Here is a 26,161-nt window from a genome sequence, read left to right as displayed (position 1 = left end):
CTGTAGGAGGAGGTCATGACGCTCTCCACCACACACCTGTAGAAAGAGGTCATGACGCTCTCCACCACACACCTGTAGAAGGAGGTCATGACGCTCTCCACCACACACCTGTAGAAGGAGGTCATGACGCTCTCCACCACACACCTGTAGAAGGAGGTCATGACGCTCTCCACCTCACACCTGTAGAAGGAGGTCATGACGCTCTCCACCACACACCTGTAGAAGGAGGTCATGACGCACTCCACCACACACCTGTAGGAGGAGGTCATGACGCTCTCCACCACACACCTGTGGAAGGAGGTCAGGACGCTCTCCACCACACACCTGTAGGAGGAGGTCATGACGCTCTCCACCACACACCTGTAGAAGGAAGTCATGACGCTCTCCACCACACACCTGTAGGAGGAGGTCATGATGCTCTCCACCACACACCTGTAGGAGGAGGTCAGGACGCTCTCCACCACACACCTGTAGAAGGAGGTCATGACGCTCTCCACCACACACCTGTAGAAGGAGGTCATGACGCTCTCCACCACACACCTGTAGAAGGAGGTCATGACGCTCTCCACCACACACCTGTAGAAGGAGGTCATGACGCTCTCCACCACACACCTGTGGAAGAAGGTCATGACGCTCTCCACCACACACCTGTAGAAGGAGGTCATGACGCTCTCCACCACACACCTGTAGAAGGAGGTCATGACGCTCTCCACCACACACCTGTGGAAGGAGGTCAGGACGCTCTCCACCACACATCTGTAGGAGGAGGTCATGACGCTCTCCACCACACACCTGTAGAAGGAGGTCATGACGCTCTCCACCACACACCTGTAGAAGGAGGTCATGACGCTCTCCACCACACACCTGTAGAAGGAGGTCATGACGCTCTCCACCACACACCTGTGGAAGGAAGTCATGACGCTCTCCACCACACACCTGTAGAAGGAGGTCATGACGCTCTCCACCACACACCTGTAGAAGGAGGTCATGACGCTCTCCACCACACACCTGTAGAAGGAGGTCATGACGCTCTCCACCACACACCTGTAGGAGGAGGTCATGACGCTCTCCACCACACACCTGTACAAGGAGGTGATGACGCTCTCAACCACACACCTGTAGGAGGAGGTCATGACGCTCTCCACCACACACCTGTAGAAGGAGGTCATGACGCTCTCCACCACACACCTGTAGGAGGAGGTCATGACGCTCTCCACCACACACCTGTAGGAGGAGGTCATGACGCTCTCCACCACACACCTGTAGAAGGAGGTCATGACGCTCTCCACCACACACCTGTAGGAGGAGGTCAGGACGCTCTCCACCACACACCTGTAGAAGGAGGTCATGACGCTCTCCACCACACACCTGTAGAAGGAGGTCATGACGCTCTCCACCACACACCTGTAGAAGGAGGTCATGACGCTCTCCACCACACACCTGTAGAAGGAGGTCAGGACGCTCTCCACCACACACCTGTAGAAGGAGGTCATGACGCTCTCCACCACACACCTGTAGGAGGAGGTCATGACGCTCTCCACCACACACCTGTAGGAGGAGGTCAGGACGCTCTCCACCACACACCTGTAGAAGGAGGTCATGACGCTCTCCACCACACACCTGTAGGAGGAGGTCATGATGCTCTCCACCACACACCTGTAGGAGGAGGTCAGGACGCTCTCCACCACACACCTGTAGAAGGAGGTCATGACGCTCTCCACCACACACCTGTAGGAGGAGGTCATGACGCTCTCCACCACACACCTGTGGAAGGAGGTCATGACGCTCTCCACCACACACCTGTAGAAGGAGGTCATGACGCTCTCCACCACACACCTGTAGAAGGAGGTCATGACGCTCTCCACCACACACCTGTAGAAGGAGGTCATGACGCTCTCCACCACACACCTGTAGGAGGAGGTCATGACGCTCTCCACCACACACCTGTAGAAGGAGGTCATGACGCTTTCCACCACACAATTGTAGAAGGTCAGGACGCTTTCCACCACACACCTGTAGGAGGAGGTCATGACGCTCTCCACCACACACCTGTACAAGGAGGTCAGGACGCTCTCCACCACACACCTGTAGGAGGAGGTCATGACGCTCTCCACCACACACCTGTAGGAGGAGATCATGACGCTCTCCACCACACACCTGTAGAAGGAGGTCAGGACGCTTTCCACCACACACCTGTAGGAGGAGGTCATGACGCTCTCCACCACACACCTGTACAAGGAGGTCATGACGCTCTCCACCACACAGCTGTAGAAGGAGGTCATGACGCTCTCCACCACACACCTGTAGGAGGAGGTCATGACGCTCTCCACCACACACCTGTGGAAGGAAGTCATGACGCTCTCCACCACACACCTGTGGAAGGAGGTCATGATGCTCTCCACCACACACCTGTAGGAGGAGGTCATGATGCTCTCCACCACACACCTGTAGAAGGAGGTCATGACGCTGTCATGACGCTCTCCACCACACACCTGTGGAAGGAGGTCATGACGCTCTCCACCACACACCTGTGGAAGGAGGTCATGACGCTCTCCACCACACACCTGTAGAAGGAGGTCATGACGCTCTCCACCACACACCTGTAGAAGGAGGTCATGACGCTCTCCACCACACACCTGTAGAAGGAGGTCATGACGCTCTCCACCACACACCTGTAGAAGGAGGTCATGACGCTCTCCACCACACACCTGTAGAAGGAGGTCATGACGCTCTCCACCACACAATTGTAGAAGGAGGTCAGGACGCTTTCCACCACACACCTGTAGAAGGAGGTCATGACGCTCTCCACCACACACCTGTAGGAGGAGGTCATGACGCTCTCCACCACACACCTGTACAAGGAGGTCATGACGCTCTCCACCACACACCTGTAGGAGGTTATGACGCTCTCCACCACACACCTGTAGGAGGAGGTCATGACGCTCTCCACCACACACCTGTAGAAGGAGGTCATGACGCTCTCCACCACACACCTGTAGAAGGAGGTCATGACGCTCTCCACCACACACCTGTAGAAGGAGGTCATGACGCTCTCCACCACACACCTGTAGGAGGAGGTCATGACGCTCTCCACCACACACCTGTGGAAGGAAGTCATGACGCTCTCCACCACACACCTGTGGAAGGAGGTCATGATGCTCTCCACCACACACCTGTAGGAGGAGGTCATGATGCTCTCCACCACACACCTGTAGAAGGAGGTCATGACGCTCTCCACCACACACCTGTAGGAGGAGGTCATGACGCTCTCCACCACACACCTGTAGAAGGAAGTCATGACGCTCTCCACCACACACCTGTGGAAGGAAGTCATGACGCTCTCCACCACACACCTGTAGGAGGAGGTCATGACGCTCTCCACCACACACCTGTAGGAGGAGGTCATGACGCTCTCCACCACACACCTGTAGGAGGAGGTCATGACGCTCTCCACCACACACCTGTAGAAGGAGGTCATGACGCTCTCCACCACACACCTGTAGAAGGAGGTCATGACGCTCTCCACCACACACCTGTAGAAGGAGGTCATGACGCTCTCCACCACACACCTGTAGAAGGAGGTCATGACGCTCTCCACCACACACCTGTAGAAGGACACCTGTAGAAGGAGGTCATGACGCTCTCCACCACACACCTGTAGAAGGAGGTCATGACGCTCTCCACCACACACCTGTACAAGGAGGTCATGACGCTCTCCACCACACACCTGTGGAAGGAGGTCATGACGCTCTCCACCACACACCTGTAGAAGGAGGTCATGACGCTCTCCACCACACACCTGTGGAAGGAGGTCATGACGCTCTCCACCACACACCTGTAGAAGGAGGTCATGACGCTCTCCACCACACACCTGTAGGAGGAGGTCATGACGCTCTCCACCACACACCTGTAGAAGGAGGTCATGACGCTCTCCACCACACACCTGTAGGAGGAGGTCATGACGCTCTCCACCACACACCTGTAGGAGGAGGTCATGACGCTCTCCACCACACACCTGTAGAAGGAGGTCATGACGCTCTCCACCACACACCTGTGGAAGGAGGTCATGACGCTCTCCACCAAACACCTGTAGAAGGAGGTCATGACGCTCTCCACCACACACCTGTAGAAGGAGGTCGTGACGCTCTCCACCACACACCTGTAGGAGGAGGTCATGACGCTCTCCACCACACACCTGTAGGAGGAGGTCATGACGCTCTCCACCACACACCTGTAGGAGGAGGTCATGACGCTCTCCACCACACACCTGTAGAAGGAGGTCATGACGCTCTCCACCACACACCTGTAGAAGGAGGTCATGACGCTCTCCACCACACACCTGTGGAAGGAGGTCAGGACGCTCTCCACCACACACCTGTAGAAGGAGGTCAGGACTGAGATCCCCATCCCAGCACGCCTGAGCCTCCTCAGGAAATAAAGGCGCTGGTGTGCCTTCTTGACCCGGCAGGAGGTGTTGGTGCTCCAGGTGAGGTAGCTGGAGATGTGCACGCCCAGATACCTGAAGCTGGAAACCACTTCCACCGAGTCCCCTCCGATGTGAATGGGAGGGGGGCATCTGTCCTTCCTGAAATCCACGATCATCTCCTTGGTCTTCTTCCCATTGATGCAGAGGTTGTTGTCTCTGCACCAGCTCTCCAGATGTTCCACCTCCTGCCTGTAGTCGGACTCATCGTTGTTGGAGATGCGTCCAACCACAGCTGTGTCATCCGCAAACTTCACGATCAGACAGCTGGGGTGAATCGCTGTGCAATCGTGCGTGAGCAGGGTGAACAGAAGGGGGCTCAGCACACAGCCCTGGGGGGAGCCCGTGCTGAGGGTGATCGGGGAGGAGGAGACGTTGCGGATTTTTACAGACTGCGGTCTGTCTGTCAGGAAGTCCAAGACCCAGTTGCACAGCGTGGGGCTCAGTCCAAGTGTGTGTAGTTTCTGGGTGAGGGTCTGCGGGATGATGGTGTTAAAAGCTGATGTGAAGTCCACGAAGAGCAGTCGAACGTACGTGTTCTTGTTCTCTAGGTGGGTGAGGGTTGTGTGGACCACAGAGGAGATGGCGTCCTCTGTGGATCGGTTTGACCTGTATGCGTATTGTTGCAGGTCCTTGGTGATATCGATGGATTCTGTGATGCGGGTCATGACCAGTTTTTCGAAACATTTCATGACTATCGGTGTCAGGGCAACCGGCCGATAGTCATTCAGACCTGTCACTGTGGATGATTTGGGTATTGGAATGATGGTGGCGGTTTTCAGGCAGGTGGGGACCACTGCATGCATCAGGGAGGTGTTGAATATGTCTGTCAGCACCTCTGTGAGCTGGTGTGCACAGTCCTTCAGCACCCATCCAGGGATGTTGTCAGGTCCAGCAGCTTTGTGAGGGTTGATCCTCTGGAGGATCCTCCTCACCTCAGCGGGCGTCACACTGAAAGGCTCTTCGCCAGGTGGGATGGTGAGTCTGGTGCTGGGAGGGGCAGTGTTGGAGTCCTCAAAGCGGGAGTAGAAGAGGTTGAGTGCGTCTGGTAGAGAGGGGTCCTCAGGGCATTGTGCATCTCTGGTGTTGTAATCTGTGATGCACTTAATGCCCTTCCACATACTCCGGGGGTCATTCGACGTAAAGTGTCCCTGAATCCTCTGAGCATAGGCGGCCTTGGCCCTCCTCACCCCAGCATGCAGCTCCCTTCTTGCTGCTCTGAGTGCCACCTTGTCACCTGACTGGAACGCAGCATTCCTGTGTTTCAGCAGAGCCCGCACCTCTGCGTTCAGCCAGGGTTTCTGGTTGAGGTAGTCTGTTACAGTCCTGGTGCTGGTGACATCCTCCGTGCACTTACTGATGTACCCGAGGACTCCTGATGCATAATCCTCCAGGTCCACCTCCCCCTCATGCGAAGCTGCCTCCCTGAAGATCTGCCAGTCTGTGTGCTGGAAACAGTCTTGCAGAGCTGATGCAGCCTCACTAGGCCACACTGTGATGGTCCGCTGGTAAAATATTGGTAATATAGTCAAAAGGAGTTTTCAAAAAAAACAAGTGAATCCGAACAAACTTAAAGAAAAAAAGATGTTTCATTTTACAATGAAAGGTAGAGAAAATTCATGAATTGATGTTGTGTCTCATTTGTGAATATTAGTTTGGGTCTGTTGATTACTTTTCAAACTCGGTTCCAAGTTTTTAACATTTTTCCAGTTTCTCATTTTTAGTCTAACCATTACATTTTAGTGCAACATCTTTATCTTCTAAGTTCTTGCTTTGCCTTTAAAAACCAAACTATAAAGTGCATCAAATTCACAAAATCAGAACGTTGTCAGTCGTGTGAGGACGATAAGTTCAAGAGCTGAGCTAAAACTGCATCCAGAAGAGCCAAACCTCTGCAGAACTGATGCTCCAGAGGATTTCAACGTATCATTAGACACTCTTTGTCATCAGAAGTAAAATTAACCCTTGTGCTATCCTATGACCCCCCCTTCCATTGACGTGTTCTCCCTACCATGACAAAGGTGGATAAAGGTGGAAAGATTTCATGTAATCCATGGACACCAGTGAAGATCACAAATCATTGAAGAAAAAAGGTTCAGAGCACTGTCTAGTGGGTCTAGATGACCCAACTCCCAAAGGATAGAACAAGGGTTAAAGAATAAAATCTGCACAAAAAATCCAAACCCATTAGGTTTTGTTCATTCACGGGTTTACGTTACGAAGCGCTGCAGCAGTCCAACTGTCTCAGACTCCAGAGGAGGATGTGACCCCACAGTGAGCCCAAACCTTGAGCACCAATTCAGACCAGAACGCTCATTTTTGGCAGGAGAATTTGATCTTCTGTCACAGTTCTAGGTGTGAGAATGTCAGAGATGAGGAACAGCTCCTAGTTTTCCTGATTCTCATGTCTTCGGCTGTCTCGGGGTCTGCAGGAGAAGCTGCTGGGAGTTGTCCAGAGATTCCACGGAGGGCTGCTACACAAGGCCCTGCATGGCCCACCCAGAGAAGACCACAGACGAGCTCTGGTCAGACTGATGGCCAGGGCCTTGGGCATCACTGACGCCTCAGGAGGCGGGATCAATGATCAGCAGGGAGTGCAGGAGGTGGAGGTAAGCGCTCTGTCTTTAGGCTCCTAGGACACAAAAGCAAAGGCAGTGATGACTCTTTGTCTCCCACAGGGAGTTCTCCTGACTGGATCCATGCTGGAGCTTCTCACCTGTGGAGAAAGAGGAGCCGCAGAGCTCAGGAAGATCCTGCTGCTGCCTGAGGAGCAGCAACCTGCGCTGGAGGCCTATCGCAGCTCAGTGTGCCGAGAGGGGCAGGGTCAGAGGTCGCAGCGCTTCAGACAGCTGAGCCAGGAGTTAAGAGAGCAGATCAACACGCAGAGCCTCACTGAGAAGGTACAGCTACCTTCAAGCTCAGACGCTCTGCTCTGTCTGCACTCAAAGCTGTTTTTAGACCATCAAGAACTTCTGGAAGGCAGTTTTTAACCTTTTGTTCTCATTTTAAAAGTTGAAACGTTTAGAACTGTAATGTCAACAGTGTTGTGTTCTGCTGATATCTAGTGATGTCTGGACTGACTGAGGTGGACATACATACAGAGGGGCTCGAATGTTTGAGCCCCCCAGGTATAACATTCTATTGTTCTGCATAAAGAAGCCAGAAAAAAAGGCATCAGATTACAGATGAAACATTCTTGTAATGTCAAAAAATGAGGATTTTTTTTTATCGTTTACCCTTTCAAAATAAGAGAAAACAAAATAATGGTGTGTGCAAAAGTTTTAGCCCCCTGCAGAGTTTATAGCATGCCCCGCCCCTTTTCCAAAAGCTGAGACCTGACAGTGTCGCCGTCTGTTCACATTCATCCTTTGCAAAGATCCAGTGATTTAAATCTTAAATAATCTGAGTGACTGAATCTTTTCTCCCCAAAGAAACTTTCCAAATACGTTTTTTTGTTTGTATCTTTGTAGCTTTGTGCTTCTAAACTAGCGGCCCGACCAGACGGATGTGATGAACAGAACCCGCTAGTTTTCCAAAATAATATTTGTATAATATTGAAGTTAAATATTGAAGTTAGTGCGTGCATTTATTTTCTGTCTGGGGCCCGGTACCAAGTGGACCACGGACCGGCTGTGGGTTCGGGACCACAGGAGACAGCAAAGCCTCTTCAGATGCAAAAATCCTCCGTTCACTATGTAATTAAGAAATGGCGTCAACAGGAAGAGTGGAAGTTAAAGCAAGACCTGGAGGACCAAGAAAAGACCCCGCAGGAATGTGAGAAAGCAAGTCCAAAGTCTGACCCTTCAGAAAGACCTGCAGACTCTGGAGTTGTTGAGAGAAACCTGTATGCTCTTCCTGGAAGAGTCATCAGAAGAAACCTCCCACCGCAATATTCAAACTATGAGCTTCACAAATGAACATAGGAAGAAGCCTGATGCATTTTGGAAACCGGTTCTGCAGAACGACGAGGTTTTAATGAAACCTTTTGGCCGGAATGAGTGAGGGTACGTTTTGAGAAGAAACAGCACAGAGTTTAATGAAAAGAACCTCTGCCCAACTGTTAAGCATGGGGGTGGAGCCATAATGGTTTGGGGTTGTATTGCAGCGTCACAGGAAGAATGGATTCAGCCAAAGTTCAGCAAATTTTGGACACTAACTTGATGGCATCAGTGAAGAAGCTGAATTTGGAAAGAGGACGGCTTCTACAGATGGATAATGATCCTGAACACGCCTCCAAATCCACGCCGGCGCACATTTAGAGGCAGACACTGAATGTTTGGCCACGGCCTTCCCAACTAGCTGACCTCAACATCATTGAAAATCTAAAATAGACCTTATAGCGGAACGGACATCCCAGAAGTCTGACAGACTTTTGGAAAGAAGAATGGATGAGGATCCTCAAACAAGAACTAACAGATTTACAAGCTGGGATGCTCGCCAAGTGTGTGTATGTGTGTGTGTGTGTGGGGGGGGGGGGGTGCAAGGCACTAAATCTGCAGGGCACTCAAACCTTTGCACATGCCGATATTTTGTTTTCTATTATTTTGAAAGAATAAAGTCTATTTTTTGACATAGTACAAAAATGTTTCATCTGTAATCAGATGCCTTTTAAAGATTTTTTTCTTGGCTTCTTTTTGCACAATAATCAAATGTTTAACCTGGGGGGCACAAACCTTCCACCCCACTGTATTCTGCCCATTGTTTTTAAGAAAACATTTACCAGGGTGCATTTTAGTAAATATTGATCTAATGCTTGGTAAAAGTAGACCATGGTATCGAGTTTTTTAAAACTGCTGTGCTGTAATGTGTGATGTTCACAGAAAACATGGCCTTCAGGTCAAATTCTGCTTTTTAGGAACATTTGGAGCCTCAGAAAGGACTTTGAATGGATATTTATATCAGGTAGCAGTGGATGCAGTTTATTTATCCTAAACAGATCCTAAAAAGGGCTGATATGCTTGTGCTAACTCATGAAGCATGTGTTAATGGGGGAGGCTGGATTTGTCACTAAGAACTTTAACTAGCCAGCAGTCTGCTGAAAAAAGGGACCAAAAAGCTGGTTTGGCATTTATTTCACCAAAAAGAGCCTAAATCAGGGGTCAGCATGTTACCAGCTCATCACATGTGCATGTTTAGCTGTAAAAAGGAAGCTTGTGGTTAAGTTTGGCCATTTTTGATGTGAAGTTGGCCAAATCTGTAACTCCCACCCCCTCCACTTTTTTACCCAGTTGCACCTGGAGCAGCCCAGCTTTTTGGCCGCCCTCTCCCCGGCGCATCTGGCCGCCATGTTGAAAGACCTGGCTGATGTGGAGAGGCTTCTGAAGGATCTGGACCTGCTCTCTGCTCTGGCTCGCCTGCTGCCCAAAGGAGCCTGTGCGGGTCAGAAGTCAGCGTCCAGCATCGCCAACGGGACGTGGCCTCTAAACGCCACCACATGGGGGCCCAACACCACAGACGCCTCCACAGAGGAGGGGAACCAAGGGGAACACGCAGACGGAAAAGAGGAAGCGGAGAACCCTCGTTCTCAGTTTTCCGCGTTTGTCCAGTTGTGGGCTGGACTGCAGCCCATCCTGTGTGGGAACAACAGGTGATTGAAATCCAGCCCATAATAAGCACAGCAGGGGCAGCTGAGAGTCTTTTAAGTACAGAGTCCAAACTCACACTGTCAAAGTTTGTTCTTTACCTTAGTGGACTCAGTAGCTTCAGGACGATTTGGAGGGCGACCTGAGGGATTGTGGGAAATATCAGTGCTGTCTCCTCTCATGTAAACGACGCATGTTAAAACTATTGTACTGATAATTACGAATACTGATCGCATGATAACAGAAAAAAAGTTACGTTTAATTGAATTTTAGGAGGGGCTTCTGGTTCTTAGAAGTCTGTAAATAAACGTTGATACGTTTGCTTGCGGATTGGCTTTAGTGAATCGGCTCATTTAAACATTTGCATGTCCAAAACTCTTTTATTTTATCCTATTTTATTATAATTACTGTTTTGTTATATTTATTTGGTATATTTAGTGTGAAAAATCTGTGATTTTAGTCTGGGAATTCACCTATTAGTGGGTTTTAGCCTGTGGGCGAACATGTATAAATACATCATCAACCTACTGCCTTGTTTAGGTTGAAGTGTCTCAGAATGAGGATGTTGGGCCAAGTTGAGAATTCAATGCAAAACAAAGAACAGAATGTCTTCAGCTCTTGCGTAATGCAGATTGAATACGTCTGTGGTGCACGGCTAATGTCATGGTCCGGTTTCAGGATCATTGAGCCTGAAGCGCTGAAACAGGGCAACATGAGCTCCCTGGGATTCACCAGCAAAGAGCAGAGGAATCTGGGCCTCCTGGTTCATTTGATGACTGCAAATCCCAAGATCCTCTACTCCCCCATCGGCTCCCAGGTGGACAAAGTCATTCAGAAGGTCTGAAGATGGTGAAACCAGCTTTTTCTTCTTTAGATGAGAACCTTGCAGACCAAACTGTTGAAGCTAATGCAGGGGGGGAGGGGGGGGGGCTGCATCCCACTGTGAGGATGCAGAGACAGAAACGGACTCTTTAGTCCATAAACTCAACTTTTCAGAGGTCATTCTATATCATGGGGAGCATTTCTGTGGTTTTGAACACGAAACAGTGAAAACACAGACAACAGCCGTGTGGATGTCCCTTCATCACCATGGAAACACAATCCCACATTCCCATCCAGCTTCACAAAACACACTGCAGGCTTGTTTTTATGTGCTGTAACATGCATTAAAAGTTCTATATCATGCTATTCTACGCCTTTCAGAGGAAACCTTATCCATATAAATGATGAAAAATGACCTTTGGCACACAAAAGAATCATTTTTAAGGAAATATTAGTTATTTTTGCAGCTCATTTTCCTACCCAGACGTAAGACAACTCGATCTCTGAGGCTCCGCCTTTCTCTCTCTTCATGACATCATCCTAGTTTCGCCCTCGGCTGCCTGTCTGCGTTTCTCCCATAAAAGAACAACATCGGAGCTTTAGCCAAGACGGAGGTGCAGATTGTTTATAGAAAAAAGAAGCGTTCAGCCGATCGCCGACAGCTCCATGGAGAGAGGGCGTGTGTGTTAGCCTGGGGGCGGAGCAGGCAGTGCAGACCCTTCCTGGAAGGGGCGGGTCCTCACTCTGTGATGTCACAATGTGAGGACCCCCTCGTTTTCAAGGTTTGGAAGGGGCTGGTGCTTAGAGAGCAAAAATGTGTGAATGGATCAACATAGGACTGAACATTATAACACACTTAAAAGCTGAAAAAGTGGGCGGTCCTTTACTTCGGGGTCTCCAGCTCCCAAACCACCATCAGACCTGTAACTCAGACCTTCAGGTTACTTGTTCCATTCATTGTGAACAGATACATAAAAATACATTCTTAGAGAAAGGTTGTTAACAAGTCCATTTCTGTTTGCAATTAAAATAATGTATTTAAAAAAGGGGAGAAGGTCTGATTAATCTATAGTTCAGAAAAAATGGTTTTGTACCTTCATTTCAGCTGTTTTTGTCTGTTTTAGAACTGAATTAATTTATTAGTATGAAGAGAAGTCAGATGACGTGTTTAGGTAGAAATGATCTGTTCATGAAAGACTTTATTCAACCTTTGCAGTAAGAAGAAAGCAACATATTTGCAGTGTTTCAGTTTGCAGTTGTTTTCTGGTAGGCAAACGAGACGTTTGCGTTCATTGGAAACGTGACGCATTACGCTCGAGTGTGGCTCAACGTCTCCGCTCAGCTGCGGACTTTTCTGGAGGAGGGTCGACTGGAGGGCCACCTGAAGTGGCTGCAGCAGGTAAACTCCGGGGGTTCGATACCGTGTCTGTGATGCTGCTGTCTGTGGGCTCCAGCTGGCTTGACGCTCTCTGTGCTCAGCTGTCCTCAGAGCTTCAGCAGCATCCTCAGCTGCTCAACGGCACCGACAGCGAGCTGATGCAGGGCCTGCTGGAGGGGAACTACACCATTCCTAACAGCTCCACCCTACTGGAGCAGCTGGACACCATCGATAATGCTGCCTGCGGCTGGTCCCACTTCATGTCAAAGGTCAGCTGGTGTGCACTGCTGTCTCCTCAGCCCTGTTTATCCTCAGACTCAGAGATAGCTGAGCGCCATGACCTGCTTGGGGTAAATCTTTGCACTCGGGTTCAGTTTTTGATCTCAACGTCTGCCTGAATCTTAGTGATGACTTGATGCCTTTTGGAGCAAAACTTTTGTTAGGAATAATTAGAAATAGAATAGTTAGAAACTCCCTTTTTACTATTATTACATTTACCTATACCTTTTATTACACTAATGGTTTAAACTTAATTCACTGAGCATGTATTATCATCTCAAAATTATATTGCATCCTAAGACAGCACAACCAAGCTATTGTCCTCACAGTTTCTCCTCATCCTCCCTTTTACTTTTTGTGTGTTCTGGTGTTTGTGCTCTGGCAAATGTCTGTGGGAACATCAGAGAGATCTGACACTTGAAGCTTTATGACCTTCAATGGTTTTTCACACCATAGATCCTCAGACCATCTTCTGAATATGTAAATGCCAGGTATATATACCAAGCCCTTTTCTGAGTGTCTTTGTTCAGACCTTGTGATCCTGTTCCTCTGTCTGTAACCCTGCGTACAAATCTGTGCTGTTTTGTGCGGAGTAAATCTTCACTGAAGCTAAGTAACTGTCTCTGAGTCTCATTCATTCCTTTCTGTGTGCTGGAAACTGAAGGGAAACGAACCAACCTAATATTTTTATTAATACAGTCCTTTCTAGAAAATCCAGTTTCCTCACAACTTTATTGTTTCAAAGCAAACCTTTGCTTTTGCATTTTTCCTCAAAGTGCTCTGTGTCAAATCAACACGTACCTCTGAATGAGGTTCCTGGTTTGAATCCCGTCTTGCTGTTTTCTACGTGGAGTTTCTGGTTTCCATCTGTCTTTGCATGGGTTAGACTGCTGATCCGTCCACAGAGCACAGGGTGTTCAGACCACAAACCTTCAGAAAGAGGAGAAATAGGGTCGCCAAAGGAACGAGAAAGGGCTCTAAAGCTGAAGCAATGAGCAAAATATGGAATCAAAATTGATGTCAGCCTACAAATGTTCCTCTTTATTCTGTGTCCATCTCAGTAAAGTGCAGAGCTTTACTGTCGATTCTGAAGGAAGGGGGGTTCTTGGGTCCAGATGCGTTAATTTTCAGAGCCCCCCCACCCCCCTCCCGGCTGCTGCAATGAAGTCAGCCTTGCTGGACGCAGCTGCAGGTAAACATGTGATCAGCAGCAGCCAGGATGCATGAATGCAGCTTTGGTCTCAGTTACACGGCTGCATCTTGTGCTGAGCTGGAGGGTCTGACTGGCTGTCCTTCCGCTGTAGTATTATGGGATGGTGGAGTTAGGTGGAACAGGCAGGGTTCAGTTTGTTTCGGAGCTGCTTTCACTCCATGGACTGTTGGACATCAGAGTCGGCATCAGTTTCGATGCACTGCGCCTGTGTGAGTGTCAAAAAAACTTTGTTAGTAATTTGTTGTTAAGGGAGCTGGTAGATGACAACATCTGATTATTTCATCATCCGCTTCATGATTTTTGCCTCCAAACGCAAAATGATCCAGCCTGATATGTTTTAAACTCTGTAAAAGGATTTTAGTTCAAGTCTCATTAGTTGTCCCACACCTGAGGGTGTGAACTTTGTTCTCTGCATTTGAGCCTTCCTCTGGGGGAGTGGTGAGCTGCAGACATATCAGGTGCTTTATTCCTTTTTTCTGAGAGGCTCTAGTTGTGGTGGCAGGACCTTTCTGCAGCGGTTTCACCGCGTTTGCTTTGATGTTTGTGACCACAGGTCAGCGTGGACGTCTTCAAAGGGTTTCCCGACGAGGACAGCATCGTCAACTACACGCTGAACCAGGCGTACCAGGACAACGTCTCCGTGTTCGCCAGTGAGTGGCCTGCCCTGCAGTCAGCACCACCGTGTGCCGCCGAGGAACAAACCACAATGCCGTCAACAGAACATGCAGCGGCTGGACGGAAAACACGGAGTTTGATGAGAATCTTCTTTCTCCCGACAGGTGTGATTTTCCAGACCAATAAGGACGGCACCTTGCCCCCTCATGTTCTGTACAAAATAAGACAGAACTCAAGCTTCACAGAGAAGACCAATGAAATACGAAGAGCTTACTGGCGTCCAGGTCCCAACACGGGCGGAAAGTTCTACTTCCTCTACGGCTTTGTCTGGATCCAAGGTAAGCGGCTCAAATGCAAAGAGTTCTGGATGCTGTGTTCTCTGCATGCAAGCACCAATGGCCGACACATTCTATCATGAGCTGTTCTAATACAAACTGGTGTGTTTGCAGTTGTTTTTATCCTGTAGGATTTACACAATCTTTACACAATAGAGTGCATAAAAGAATTAAATAATTACAATCCTTTTCATCATAACCAATAAAGCCTTTAAAACAGGCTGAAGATCTTGTTTTTGAAAATAGTGTTTGGAGTCAAAGTGCATCTCATAATACATGACACTGATGACATCATCCACACAGTTCTGACCCGATTGGCTTCAGCAGACACGGCTTTGTCAGGCTGCCACCTGTCCTTCAGTGTCATACTATGATATTTGGGGCAATGAAAACCACTTTGGGAACTATTTAAACATCACCCAGAAACAATCCCCCCTTTGCACATCCTTAGACCGAATGAGGCGCCTCATCCGGTTTACATTGTGTAGTCAGGTCCGATACAAACATGCTGACCCGACCCAGATTCTGCTGTGTTGCTGAAGTGAGCCACGAGTAAGAAAAAAGTTAAAAGGAGGAGATTTTCCATTTTTTTCTTAAAACTTCCAAATACATGACCATTCATCCACCCAACAATCCATTCCCTAAACCTGCGTAATCCCTTTAGAGGTTGCTGGAGCCTATCCCAGATACCATTAGGTAAGGCGGGGTACTTCCTGGACAGTCAACCACACAGCCACGCAATTCCTCACAATTACATTCCCACTGAGAGACAATTTAGAGTCAACAATCAACGCATGAAACATGTTTTTAAACGTGGGAGGAAGCCAGAGTTTGAACAAGGAAAAGATGCAGACGCCACACAGAAAGAACCCATTTGGGATTCGAACCAGGACAAATAATGATGGATTTGCTTATTAGTTCTGAAGGTAACTGATATAAATTTGATAAAGGTCTGTCATAAATGGCATTGTATGCCTTTGTGTAGACTTTGTGGGACTGTGCCTCGTAGAAGTGGTGCGGAGCAGGGAAATCCACCTGTTTACTGAAAACAAAGGGCCTGCGGTGGGAGCTGACCATGGTGCTGATGCAATGTGAATTCTGCTGAGTGCTCTGAATGTCAAAGTGAAGCGATTCAATGATTTACGAGTTTCTTTGCATGGTTTATTTGTACGTCTTCTGTGGTTTTAATGTGGTTCATTAACGATAAATCTGTGCAAATTTCACATAAAGAAGCAAAACTTTTCTCACTTTTTCTACAAATATTTTTGTATGTATGACCACTTTACATCCGTGCAATATGCGCAAAATGTGCGTAGCGGCTGTGTGACACGGTCTTAAAGGAAATGAGGAAAACTGAACCTTAACAGCCTGCAGACTTAAATGAGTCAAAGCTTTAAGAAAGAAGGAATAATCTGTGCTCCAGTAATTAGGGTCATTCGTTTTTCCTAAAATAAAAAAGTCATTATAGAACATTAACAGGTAGGACTTCAGATAATTGTTATGGAAAACATTAGAGTCATTTTCAAGAATGCTGAGGTGGATTGTTGAAGACTTTCTGTCCTCCTGTGACATTCCTCTGCAGATATGATGGAGAGAGCGATCATCAACACGTTTGTTGGTCACGATGTGGTGGAGCCGGGTAACTACGTCCAGATGTTCCCATACCCGTGTTACACCAGAGATGAGTAAGTGCGATTATTGTTTTAAGGCTGCACAGCTTCCATTTTTTCTTTTGTTTAATAGAGTTTTATAAACAACAACAAGTGAATCCGATAGATTTAAGGCATTTCGATTCATTATTAGACCGACTTTCTGCATTTTATGTGCATTGAAGATTTTTAATACAAGATACAAAATGTCAAAGTGGAGATGTGAGGTCATCTGGGTTCTATGCTCCCTGTTGCCAACAGAAGTGAAGCCAGTTCAGGTTCTTTTAAGTCTAAACCTGGTTATGTGTCTATCGATTTTGTGATCATGTCAATAGATCTGATCTTCCCAAGCCATTATCATCTCCTTGCAGCGGCTTCCACGGGTTTGCTCCTGAATGAGAAAAGGGAACATGAGGATAAACTCATGCAGAAAGCATCCTGTCCTGGAACCTTTGATGGCTCCATGTTTTTAGTCCATGCACCTATTGTATGTCGGTACTTTTTCACTTGAAAAAAGCGTTTCTTGTGCATTTGAACTAAAACCTGAATACCTCCCTGAAATGTTCTTAAGTAAAGACTTCCTAAACAACACAAGGGATTTACGTCAGTCTTAAGTTCAAACCAAAGGTCCAGAGTCCTCAGGTTCGGTACAGATCCATCCGTCTGCAATAATAATAATAATAATAATAAGTCATCAGGCTGCAACATGGAGCAACATCATCACATGACCAAATCAGTGGCATCTTTTTTTACAGAGGCTTGGATGATTATTTCTGAAGTCTTAAACATTTTTCTGCCTTTTTCTACTCAAAACGGACAATACGACGGAGTATTGGGGAAACCGTAAAAATGAAACAATAAATAATATTATAAGACTAAATTCTTGAAATCATGAGAAAACAGTCATAGTTTTATGTGGAAAAACCCACGCTTTTTAGAAAATATGGTTTACGTGTCGACTAAACCAATCAATGCAGCCATTGATGGTGATGCCATAAGGCTTCCGTTTAGCATAGAAATCTATGCGCCGTGGTGCAACTATAGGATAAATCCATTATTTGAGGGTCACGATTCTTCTTCTGAGGAGACCCAGTGTCCTCCGTGTCCTCCTCACGGAGGTGAATTCTTTTCCTTGTCCTGATGCTGAACATGAACCAGGGCTGAATGGAGGCGTTTCCTCCCTTCTGGACTCTTCTCATATCTGTCTGCATCATGGTTTCACTACAACAGGATTTGGTTTTCTGCTCACAGTGATGATGTGGAAGACTGCGTTATTTCTTATCTAAATCTGCGTTCACGTTCCTCCAGCATGTGACATTACACTGCTCTCCATAGCTAAAGCGGAAAACTTTGTGCCGCTCATTCTGTTTCCACTTCCACTTACCTGTATGGCCCGTGTCACCAATCAGAAAGCGCCGTGGGTGGAACTATAATAGAGACACTAAGTGGCATCTGAGCCCTGACAACAAACAAAAAAACCTAAATAAATTGATTTCATATTGGCTCACAGGAATAATACACCGATATACATTAAAATACCTAAAGTTGGCCTGGTCTATTTTTCAGTTACCCCTAGTTAAAACAGTATGAAAGAAATGTAAGTAAAACAATGGCAGTAAAACTAAGAGAAATCCATGTCAGCACATCATGATGGTGTTGACTTTTGGACTAAAATCTCAATTTTGAAGTGGATTCTCTGCATTTTCAAACCATTTGAAGCAGTGAAATAACCTGAAAGCTGTTCTTGTTGGGAACCACCCACATTTGTGTTAACTGTAAAATGGGGGGGAACAACCCTTTCATGTTCCAAGGTCTTTGTGTGGGACTGAAGAAGCAGGAACAGCCTGAGGACTCCATGCATCTGCATTGGGACGATGTTTGCTCTCTGCCTGACACTTGTTGTGGTTGTCTCTGCAGTTTTCTGTTTGTGATTGAGCACATGATGCCTCTGTGCATGGTGATTTCCTGGGTCTACTCGGTCGCCATGATGATTCAGCACATCGTGGCTGAGAAGGAGCATCGGCTCAAAGAGGTAGGAGCATGCAGTGGTTATCGCCTCACCTTTTCCAGCTCTGCCTCCCTGCTGCTGTTTCTAGCCTTTGGGCCTGCTGTCCTTCTGTTAACCAGCTTCCTTTGGGGACTAAAGCAGCATTTTCTGGATTTTACTGGATCGTTTTTGGTTGCTTTTGACTTTTGTTCAATAGTAGGTGAGCTAACACTGTTCTTCTAACATTCTGATTGTTTTGGCCTCCTTTTGGGATGTTTGGTGTTCCTCAGTTTGAAACTGAGGTGGTCTCCAAAAACATTGAGCTTCATTGACTGTTCTAACTCGATTCAGTCCAGATCATTCCAATAAGGCTAGATTACCTTACAGTGACTGTATAGCAGCCGTCTAAATAACTGATCAACGATTGCCTCATGGAGGAGTTTTTGTTGAATTTCCTATGAGAACAAACTAAAGGCGACAATAAAGGTTAAACTTGATTTTAAAATTGAAGACACGTATCTGCTTTTTCAGGAACACACCTGATTATCAAGAACTATGAAATCCTTGAACCCACAATGAAGAACGGGCTGCTGTAAAGATCACAGCATGTAGTTCAGAGTGGAAACAGCTCCATGTATTCAATGCTTCTTTTCAGTGTGTTTTATTGTGAAAAGCTGATGGTCAGAGCAGAACTGCACATGGCCTGAAGTTTCATTTCTTTGGGCTGTTGTAGAGTAATATGTATGACTGCTGGGTCTACAGCTGCATGTCATCTACATAGATGCGATGCTGCCGCCGGATAACAGAAGTGGAAGTGATACCATAATTATAGCAGCTGTTACAGTTGGGTTTGCAAGACCTCATCACTTTAACCAAATTTGGTTAGAACTATTGGACAAATAATCCTTTTTGTTGTAAAATTACCTAAATTTACAGACATGTAATGAAAATCCTGTGGTATTTGTTAGATTTTGTTTTCTTCTGAACTATAAACGACTGAAGAAAAAGGCGCTGCTTTAAGCAGAAACCCGTTAGGAGTCACGTGGGACTGACCTCCATGCTTCTTCCCAGGTGATGAAGATGATGGGTCTGAATAATGCAGTCCACTGGGTGGCCTGGTTCATCACCGGCTTCGTCCAGCTGTCCATCTCTGTCACTGCTCTGACAGCCATCCTGAAGTACGGCCGGGTGTTGCTCCACAGCGACCCTTTGATCATATGGCTCTTTCTGACCATCTATGCCGTGGCCACCATCATGTTCTGGTGAGAGCTCCATACAGAAGCATCCTTGTTCCATGTTTGTATCAGCGTCTGGAGACAGAGAAACAAAAAGATTTTCCCGGTTTGCAGAGACTCTAGAACCCAAAAAGGTCACTTTGTACGGTAGGAGGTAAAGACCCAATCAAATGGAGCCAACCTCACTATCTGGATAACTGCTTTTGTCCTGCCCTGTGGCCCTTGCAGGCTTCAGAGCTTCTTCCTTTTTCTGTTGGATAATAAAGCATTTTTTTAAATTGTAGCTATATATATATATTTTTTTGGATGAACTTGTGCTCCTCTAAAGATCCGTGTCTCTCCTGAAGGTATGACTATAAGGTGTGTCTTCACATTTCACGGTTTTTCCTTCTTCCTCAGCTTCTTGGTGTCGGTGATCTACTCCAAAGCGAAGCTGGCTTCCGCCTGTGGAGGAATCATCTACTTCCTCAGTTATGTGCCCTACATGTACGTGGCCATTAGAGAAGAGGTAGCCCACGATAAGATCACTGCATTCGAGAAGTGCATCGCTGTAAGCATTGCCTCTTTTGACTCTGAAACTGCTGTGAGGTCTGCTGTGCTGTGGTTTGGAGGGTGAGTTTGTTCAGCCCCCCCCATCTCTCTCTCCAGTCACTGATGTCCACCACTGCCTTTGGTCTCGGTTCCAAGTATTTCGCGCTGTACGAGGTGGCTGGTGTTGGTATCCAGTGGCGGACCATCAGTCAATCCCCAGTGGAAGGTGATGACTTCAATCTTGGACTGTCAATGATGATGCTGATCATCGACGCTGCAGTGTACGGTGTGCTTACCTGGTACATCGAGGCCGTTCATCCAGGTGAGACATCTCAGCTCCAAACTCTTCTCTGCTTCAAGGACATCTTCTGTAGAGTCTCGTTTCTCTGCTGCAGGCATGTACGGGCTCCCTCGTCCATGGTACTTCCCCCTTCAGAGGTCCTACTGGTCAGGTAGTGGACGTGTGGAGACGTGGGAGTGGCCATGGTGTGGGGGTGGAGCTACCAGGCTTAGTGTGATGGAGGAGGATCAGGCGTGTGCCATGGACCAGCGCAGGTCAGGTACGGATGCACAGACTGATTGAAGCTTGGTGGACTGCTTAGCTGGGACCGCACAAAGACAGATGATCCCGATGAGGATGAAGAAGAAGTGTCACCACCTGCCTTTGCTATCCAGCGTCTTTAAAGCTGCTGTTTGGACAAAAACCTTTCATTTTCACTGGTTACATATTTACGAGCCAATCAGTACAGTGTCAATGATCCTAACACTAGTAGCTTATTGAGTCATTATCAAGTCATGACAATCAGTCTGAATAAATGAACTAGCATAATCAAAACACAGTCATTACCAACAAAATACGTATTCTGACTAATGTGCAGTGTTATTTCTATACGTCTCTGCGGGTCTTAAATTGACCGGTTTGAGTTAGTTCATCATTTATCGTGGTTTTACTGTTGTTTCTGCTGCTGCTATAAACAATCCCTAAGTCAACCGCTCAAGTTAAACCCGTTAAAGACCCACTCTGATCCAAAGGCTGTTTTTAACCTGTTCTTTTGTCAAGCGAAAATAAATATAATTATAGGCGCGTAATGATTTGTTTTAACGATTCGATTCATATCATAATTTGTGGTTAAGGATTGGATTGGATCTGATTCTCTGACCTAAAATGGATCTAGGTCATCTTTATGATACATGGCCTGTCCGTCCTGGGGGAGGAGCCCTCCTTCATGTGGTCACCCCTGAGCTTTCTTCGTTTTTTACGGAATCCGTTTTTTTTAAGGAATTTTTCCTGACCGCGAAGGGGGAGATGTCTAGTTTAGTTTAGTCTGTTTAGTTAAACTTTAGTATTATCCTATTGAATTCTATGCATTTATCATCCTTTACCGGTACGAAGCCCATTGAGACGACTGTTGTTGTGAATTTGGGCTATACAAATAAAATTGAATTGAATTGAATTCCAGCAGTGAGACTCGGACAGAAATTCCTGCTACTGAACAGTTTTCCAGATTCTTGGATTTCTTCCAGATCATCAAGTTAAATGAAATCTGTGTCCAAACCAACAAGTAAACTAGAATGAATGTCAAATCCATTCACATGTTAGTTTCCTAAAGTTCACCACTGTTGTTTTTCCACATATATTAGACTAGACTGAGTGACCCCTCCCCGTTAGCATCCCAAGAAGTACCAAGAAGCCAAAATCCCACAGACTTCTATAGAGGAACAAGCAGCTGTTACTCTGACATCTGATACCTTTTTTTAACATTTTCTCGATAATTCTCCATTTTTTCCCCACAATCTCGTTTTCTTTACTGCTGGTTATTTAAATTATAAACTGACCAATCAGATGCCTCAATTAAAGTATGTGGTGCCCGCTGGCCCCCTCCTCGAAACATTTGAAAACATTTCACTGACAAATTCTCCCGAGTCGAGTTTCAGTGAAAGGCGTGCGGTCTTCCAACAAGCCTACTTCTAGCTGGTGACAGTGGTTACCATAGAAACACTGACTCAGACCGACTTGGACCAATCACTGCTGAATAACCTTGTCTGGCTCTAACATGGTGGCATCCATGTCATGGAAAAATAGTGACAGGACTGGCTTCATTTAATTGGAGCCAGAAGTAACCCGTTTTCTAAGGATGATGTTTGTGACAGACTGGCAGAAGCGGCTGTGCTAAAGTGACAAGTGGTGGTTGTTTGGAGTTAAAGGCTTTGATTTTCACACAATCCAACATGTTCTCAATATCAAACTCCATCAAATCTGATCTTTGTGCTTGTTTAACTGCAGAGGAAATGCGTGGGATAGAAGAAGAGCCGAGCCACCTGCCTCTGGTCGTTTGCATCGACAAACTGACCAAAGTCTACAAGAACGGCAGCAAACTGGCCCTCAACAAACTCAGCCTGAACCTCCATGAAAACCAGGTGGTCTCCTTCCTGGGACACAACGGCGCTGGAAAGACCACCACCATGTAAGTGGGGGTTGTCCATATGTAAGCTTTTGAAATTCTGCTTTTAAAATTTAACAGCAAATGCTGGAGTTCATCAGAAAATCCTTTGAAAACAGAGTTTCTGATGTAACTGAAATCCAAAGCAATCAGCTGTGGTGCTACGAATGACAGACGCTCAGTTCTTGGAGTGGGTGATCTCAAAGACCAAGAACAACAGCACATGTACACTCAATGTTGGTTACCATACCAACCAAAAGTAGATCCAACCTGATGTTGTCTGGATGTTTCACCAAAACCTCTTTTGTGTTTGAAAGGTCCATCCTGACAGGCTTGTTTCCTCCCACCTCTGGCTCTGCTACCATATATGGGCATGACATCCGCACTGAGATGGAGCGCATTCGCCAGAACCTGGGCATGTGTCCACAGCACAACGTTCTGTTTGACAAGCTGAGCGTGGAGGAACACCTGTGGTTCTACTCCAGACTCAAGGGCATGGCGGAAGAGGACATCCGCAAGGAGATGGACAAGTGCGTGTCGGCCTGCTGCCTTCAGGCTTGTTTGATTGATTTTCAGGAAACGTGGGTGGTTTGTACCTTCATGATATCAGGGTGAATCTGTCACTCACCAGTTGGAGCCAAACCTCAAACCTCAAAATGCCAAATGCTGCAGGTCCTTAAAAGACCACTGGGGTCTTGTGGCAGAAGAGAGAAAGTTGTCCCTTAACCCCACATTAAAGGCCGATTTTACACGAACAATACTGCTGTAATGCAGTAGCATAAATGAAGTAAAAACCTTTTTGGTTCTTACTCACCTTCTGTCACATTGATCTGCTTGAACTGAGGGTCATCAATGATATCATGAAATACCGTTTTTTATGGATGATTGCTTTTCTGGTGGTTAACCTTAAACAGCACTTGTAGTTGTTAGAGGAAAAGTACATTTACAGAATTTTTGTTCTGTTGCTTTAAATAGATCCATGCCTGCAGATCTGTGCACATAGATCCATGTCTGTAGATCTGTGCACATAGATCCATGTCTGTAGATCTGTGTATATAGATCCATGTCTGTAGATCTGTGCACATAGATCCATGCCTGTAGATCTGTGCATATAGATCCATGCCTGTAGATCTGTGCATATAGATCCATGCCTGTAGAATTCGCACATAGAGCCATGCCTGTAGATCTGTGCATATAGATCTATGCCCGTAGATCTGTGCACATAGAGCCATTCCTGTAGATCTGCGCACATAGATCAATTCCTTTAGTTGTTTGCACATAGATCCATTCCTGTAGATCTGCGCACATAGATCCATGCAGGTAGATGTGCGCATAGAGCTATGCCAATAGATCTGTGCACATAGATCCATGCTTGTAGATCTGTGCACATAGATCCATTCCTGTAGATCTGCGCACATAGATCCATGCAGGTAGATGTGCGCATAGAACTATGCCAATAGATCTGTGCACATAGATCCATGCTTGTAGATCTGTGCACATAGATCCATTCCTGTAGATCTGCGCACATAGATCCATGCAGGTAGATGTGCGCATAGAGCTATGCCAATAGATCTGTGCACATAGATCCATCCGTGTGTAATCGTGGATCAGTTTTGTCCACTGTTTTGTGAGTTTTGCCTCTACATTTTAGAACAATTGTGAAGATCCTCCTCAATGCTGTCAAAGCCAAAAGGTCCCAGACTGAAACAGGATGACGGTCCTGCTGTTTTATATAAATCCACAAATAGCTCAGTTGTCTGGGTGCTAGTGCACTTTTAGTAGTCTTGATTAATATTCAGTTTTACCTGCTACTCAGCAAAACCTGTTTTTCCTTCTAATGTGGTAAAAAAAAAAACCTGAAGAGCTCAAATGTTTATCTGCTGAACAGTAGACAAAACAGACGTGTGTGTCTGCAGGATGATCGCTGACCTGGAGTTGTCAAACAAGCGGCACAGCCTGGTGCAGACGTTGTCGGGTGGGATGAAGAGGAAGCTCTCTGTGGCCATAGCCTTTGTCGGAGGCTCCAGGGCCGTCATCCTGGATGAGCCCACAGCCGGGGTGGACCCTTACGCTCGCAGAGCCATCTGGGACCTCATCCTGAAGTACAAGCAAGGTGAGTGATGCTGCTGAGCCAGAGGACATCATTCTCATCACAGCTCTGGTGTACACAGCAGAGTGACATGCTACTGACCTTAAAGAACCTTTATGTGGCCACTAAAGGGAAGAAAACTATCCTTTCAGATTAATTATGCTTCTACAAACACTTTCAGTCTAATATTATGGAAAACAAAAAGAAAATTCTTATAAAATTTCACATCATTTGCCTTAAATACACAAGGTTTTGTTGATCAGATAAAATAAGAAAATACTAATGTGTTTAAACCAGGGGTTCTCAAAGTGTTTGTAGGGGAGGGCCAAATTAGGAAGTCGACATCAGACTGGGGGCCAATTTTGGTGAAAAACGATGGATGAACAGAATAAGTTGTTTTTAGTAACTTCAATGACCAAGTGTCATTTGTAGAGTTAACCAGATGTTTTCCAGAGGTTGCTGTCCAGATCTTCTACTCGTTTAGTATTTGTATCATTTGACAGACTTTCTTCTGCTCTGGACAAACAATGTCAGCTACTTTCTGCATTTATTCATAAGGGTTTGCTACACCGGGCTAATTCCAAAGACACATCGTAGCTACCAGCTTCAGTCACAGCTTCACTGGATTCAGAGCATAAGTCAGAGATTTGTGCTACTGACTCAGTCTGAAGGCTGTGTGTGATTATTGTGTTGTTTATATGCAATTCATTAGTGATTTGTGTGTCAATTATGGAGTATGAACGTGATCTGTGCGCCATATACGTGATATGAAAGTTATACATCGGTGGTTCATGCATGAAACGTCTGTTAGACAAACGTTGTGGAACGACACAGCATCTCACAACAATCACACTCAGATTTACGTAATAATTGTGTACAACCAGCTTAAAGCTGAATTCACGTAAAGACCCGACGGCCAAAACCCTCGACGGACATCTGAGCACATCGGCGAACCACGAACGCAGGAAACGCTTATGAATGCCGCAGATCAGGCATGGATCACAGAAGACCGACATGGAGCTTGGCTGTGTGACACGGCCTTCACTGGTTTCTGCATCACAACTGTCGACAGAACTGCTGGTTCCTCCTGCTGCAGGCGGATCAGAAGGAGATAACGCTGTTTGGAATTCATCTCAGAACTCTGTCGCTTGCTGAGATTTTTCAGACTCCGTCCATCTGATTGGCAGATGTATTTATTTACAGATGCAGATTCTGTTCTTTTTTCCCCCGTTGTATTTGTAGGCAGAACAATTCTGCTGTCCACCCACCACATGGATGAGGCTGACCTTCTGGGAGATCGCATCGCCATCATCTCCCACGGAAAACTCAAGTGCTGCGGCTCGCCTCTGTTCCTCAGGAGCACCTATGGAGACGGATACAAGCTGACACTGGTCAAAAAGCAGCCAGAAGGCCGAGGTGTGCAATCCCACAAAGTGCTATGGCGCATCACTGTTAAAAAGAGCTTCTTTTTTTTATGTCTGTGTGTTTCATTAGTTCTTTTTGCACATTTTAGGCGCACACA

General features: G+C 46.6%; 1 protein-coding gene across 2 annotated transcripts in view; it reads left to right on the top strand.

Annotated features, from left to right (window-relative positions):
* The window catches only part of abca2 (ATP-binding cassette, sub-family A (ABC1), member 2), a 90,951-nt gene that overhangs the window by 44,834 nt on the left and 19,956 nt on the right, over positions 1–26,161 (top strand). For both annotated transcript variants that reach the window (XM_023958878.2, XM_023958876.2), the window contains exons 7-24: positions 6,916–7,092; positions 7,162–7,383; positions 9,712–10,070; positions 10,744–10,903; positions 12,158–12,286; positions 12,367–12,534; positions 14,311–14,407; positions 14,537–14,710; positions 16,290–16,392; positions 18,274–18,388; positions 19,415–19,605; positions 19,978–20,128; positions 20,227–20,431; positions 20,505–20,669; positions 22,394–22,574; positions 22,868–23,080; positions 24,467–24,663; positions 25,882–26,055. In XM_023958878.2, coding sequence (XP_023814646.1) covers positions 6,916–7,092; positions 7,162–7,383; positions 9,712–10,070; positions 10,744–10,903; positions 12,158–12,286; positions 12,367–12,534; positions 14,311–14,407; positions 14,537–14,710; positions 16,290–16,392; positions 18,274–18,388; positions 19,415–19,605; positions 19,978–20,128; positions 20,227–20,431; positions 20,505–20,669; positions 22,394–22,574; positions 22,868–23,080; positions 24,467–24,663; positions 25,882–26,055 — 3,181 coding nt within the window. The remainder of the gene's footprint in view (positions 1–6,915; positions 7,093–7,161; positions 7,384–9,711; positions 10,071–10,743; positions 10,904–12,157; positions 12,287–12,366; positions 12,535–14,310; positions 14,408–14,536; positions 14,711–16,289; positions 16,393–18,273; positions 18,389–19,414; positions 19,606–19,977; positions 20,129–20,226; positions 20,432–20,504; positions 20,670–22,393; positions 22,575–22,867; positions 23,081–24,466; positions 24,664–25,881; positions 26,056–26,161) is intronic.

This window comes from Oryzias latipes, chromosome 9, assembly GCF_053564925.1.
Source record: "Oryzias latipes strain Hd-rR chromosome 9, Olatipes_Hd-rR_3.1".
Classification (NCBI taxonomy): domain Eukaryota; kingdom Metazoa; phylum Chordata; class Actinopteri; order Beloniformes; family Adrianichthyidae; genus Oryzias; species Oryzias latipes.
This window is presented reverse-complemented; position numbering and strand designations above follow the sequence as displayed.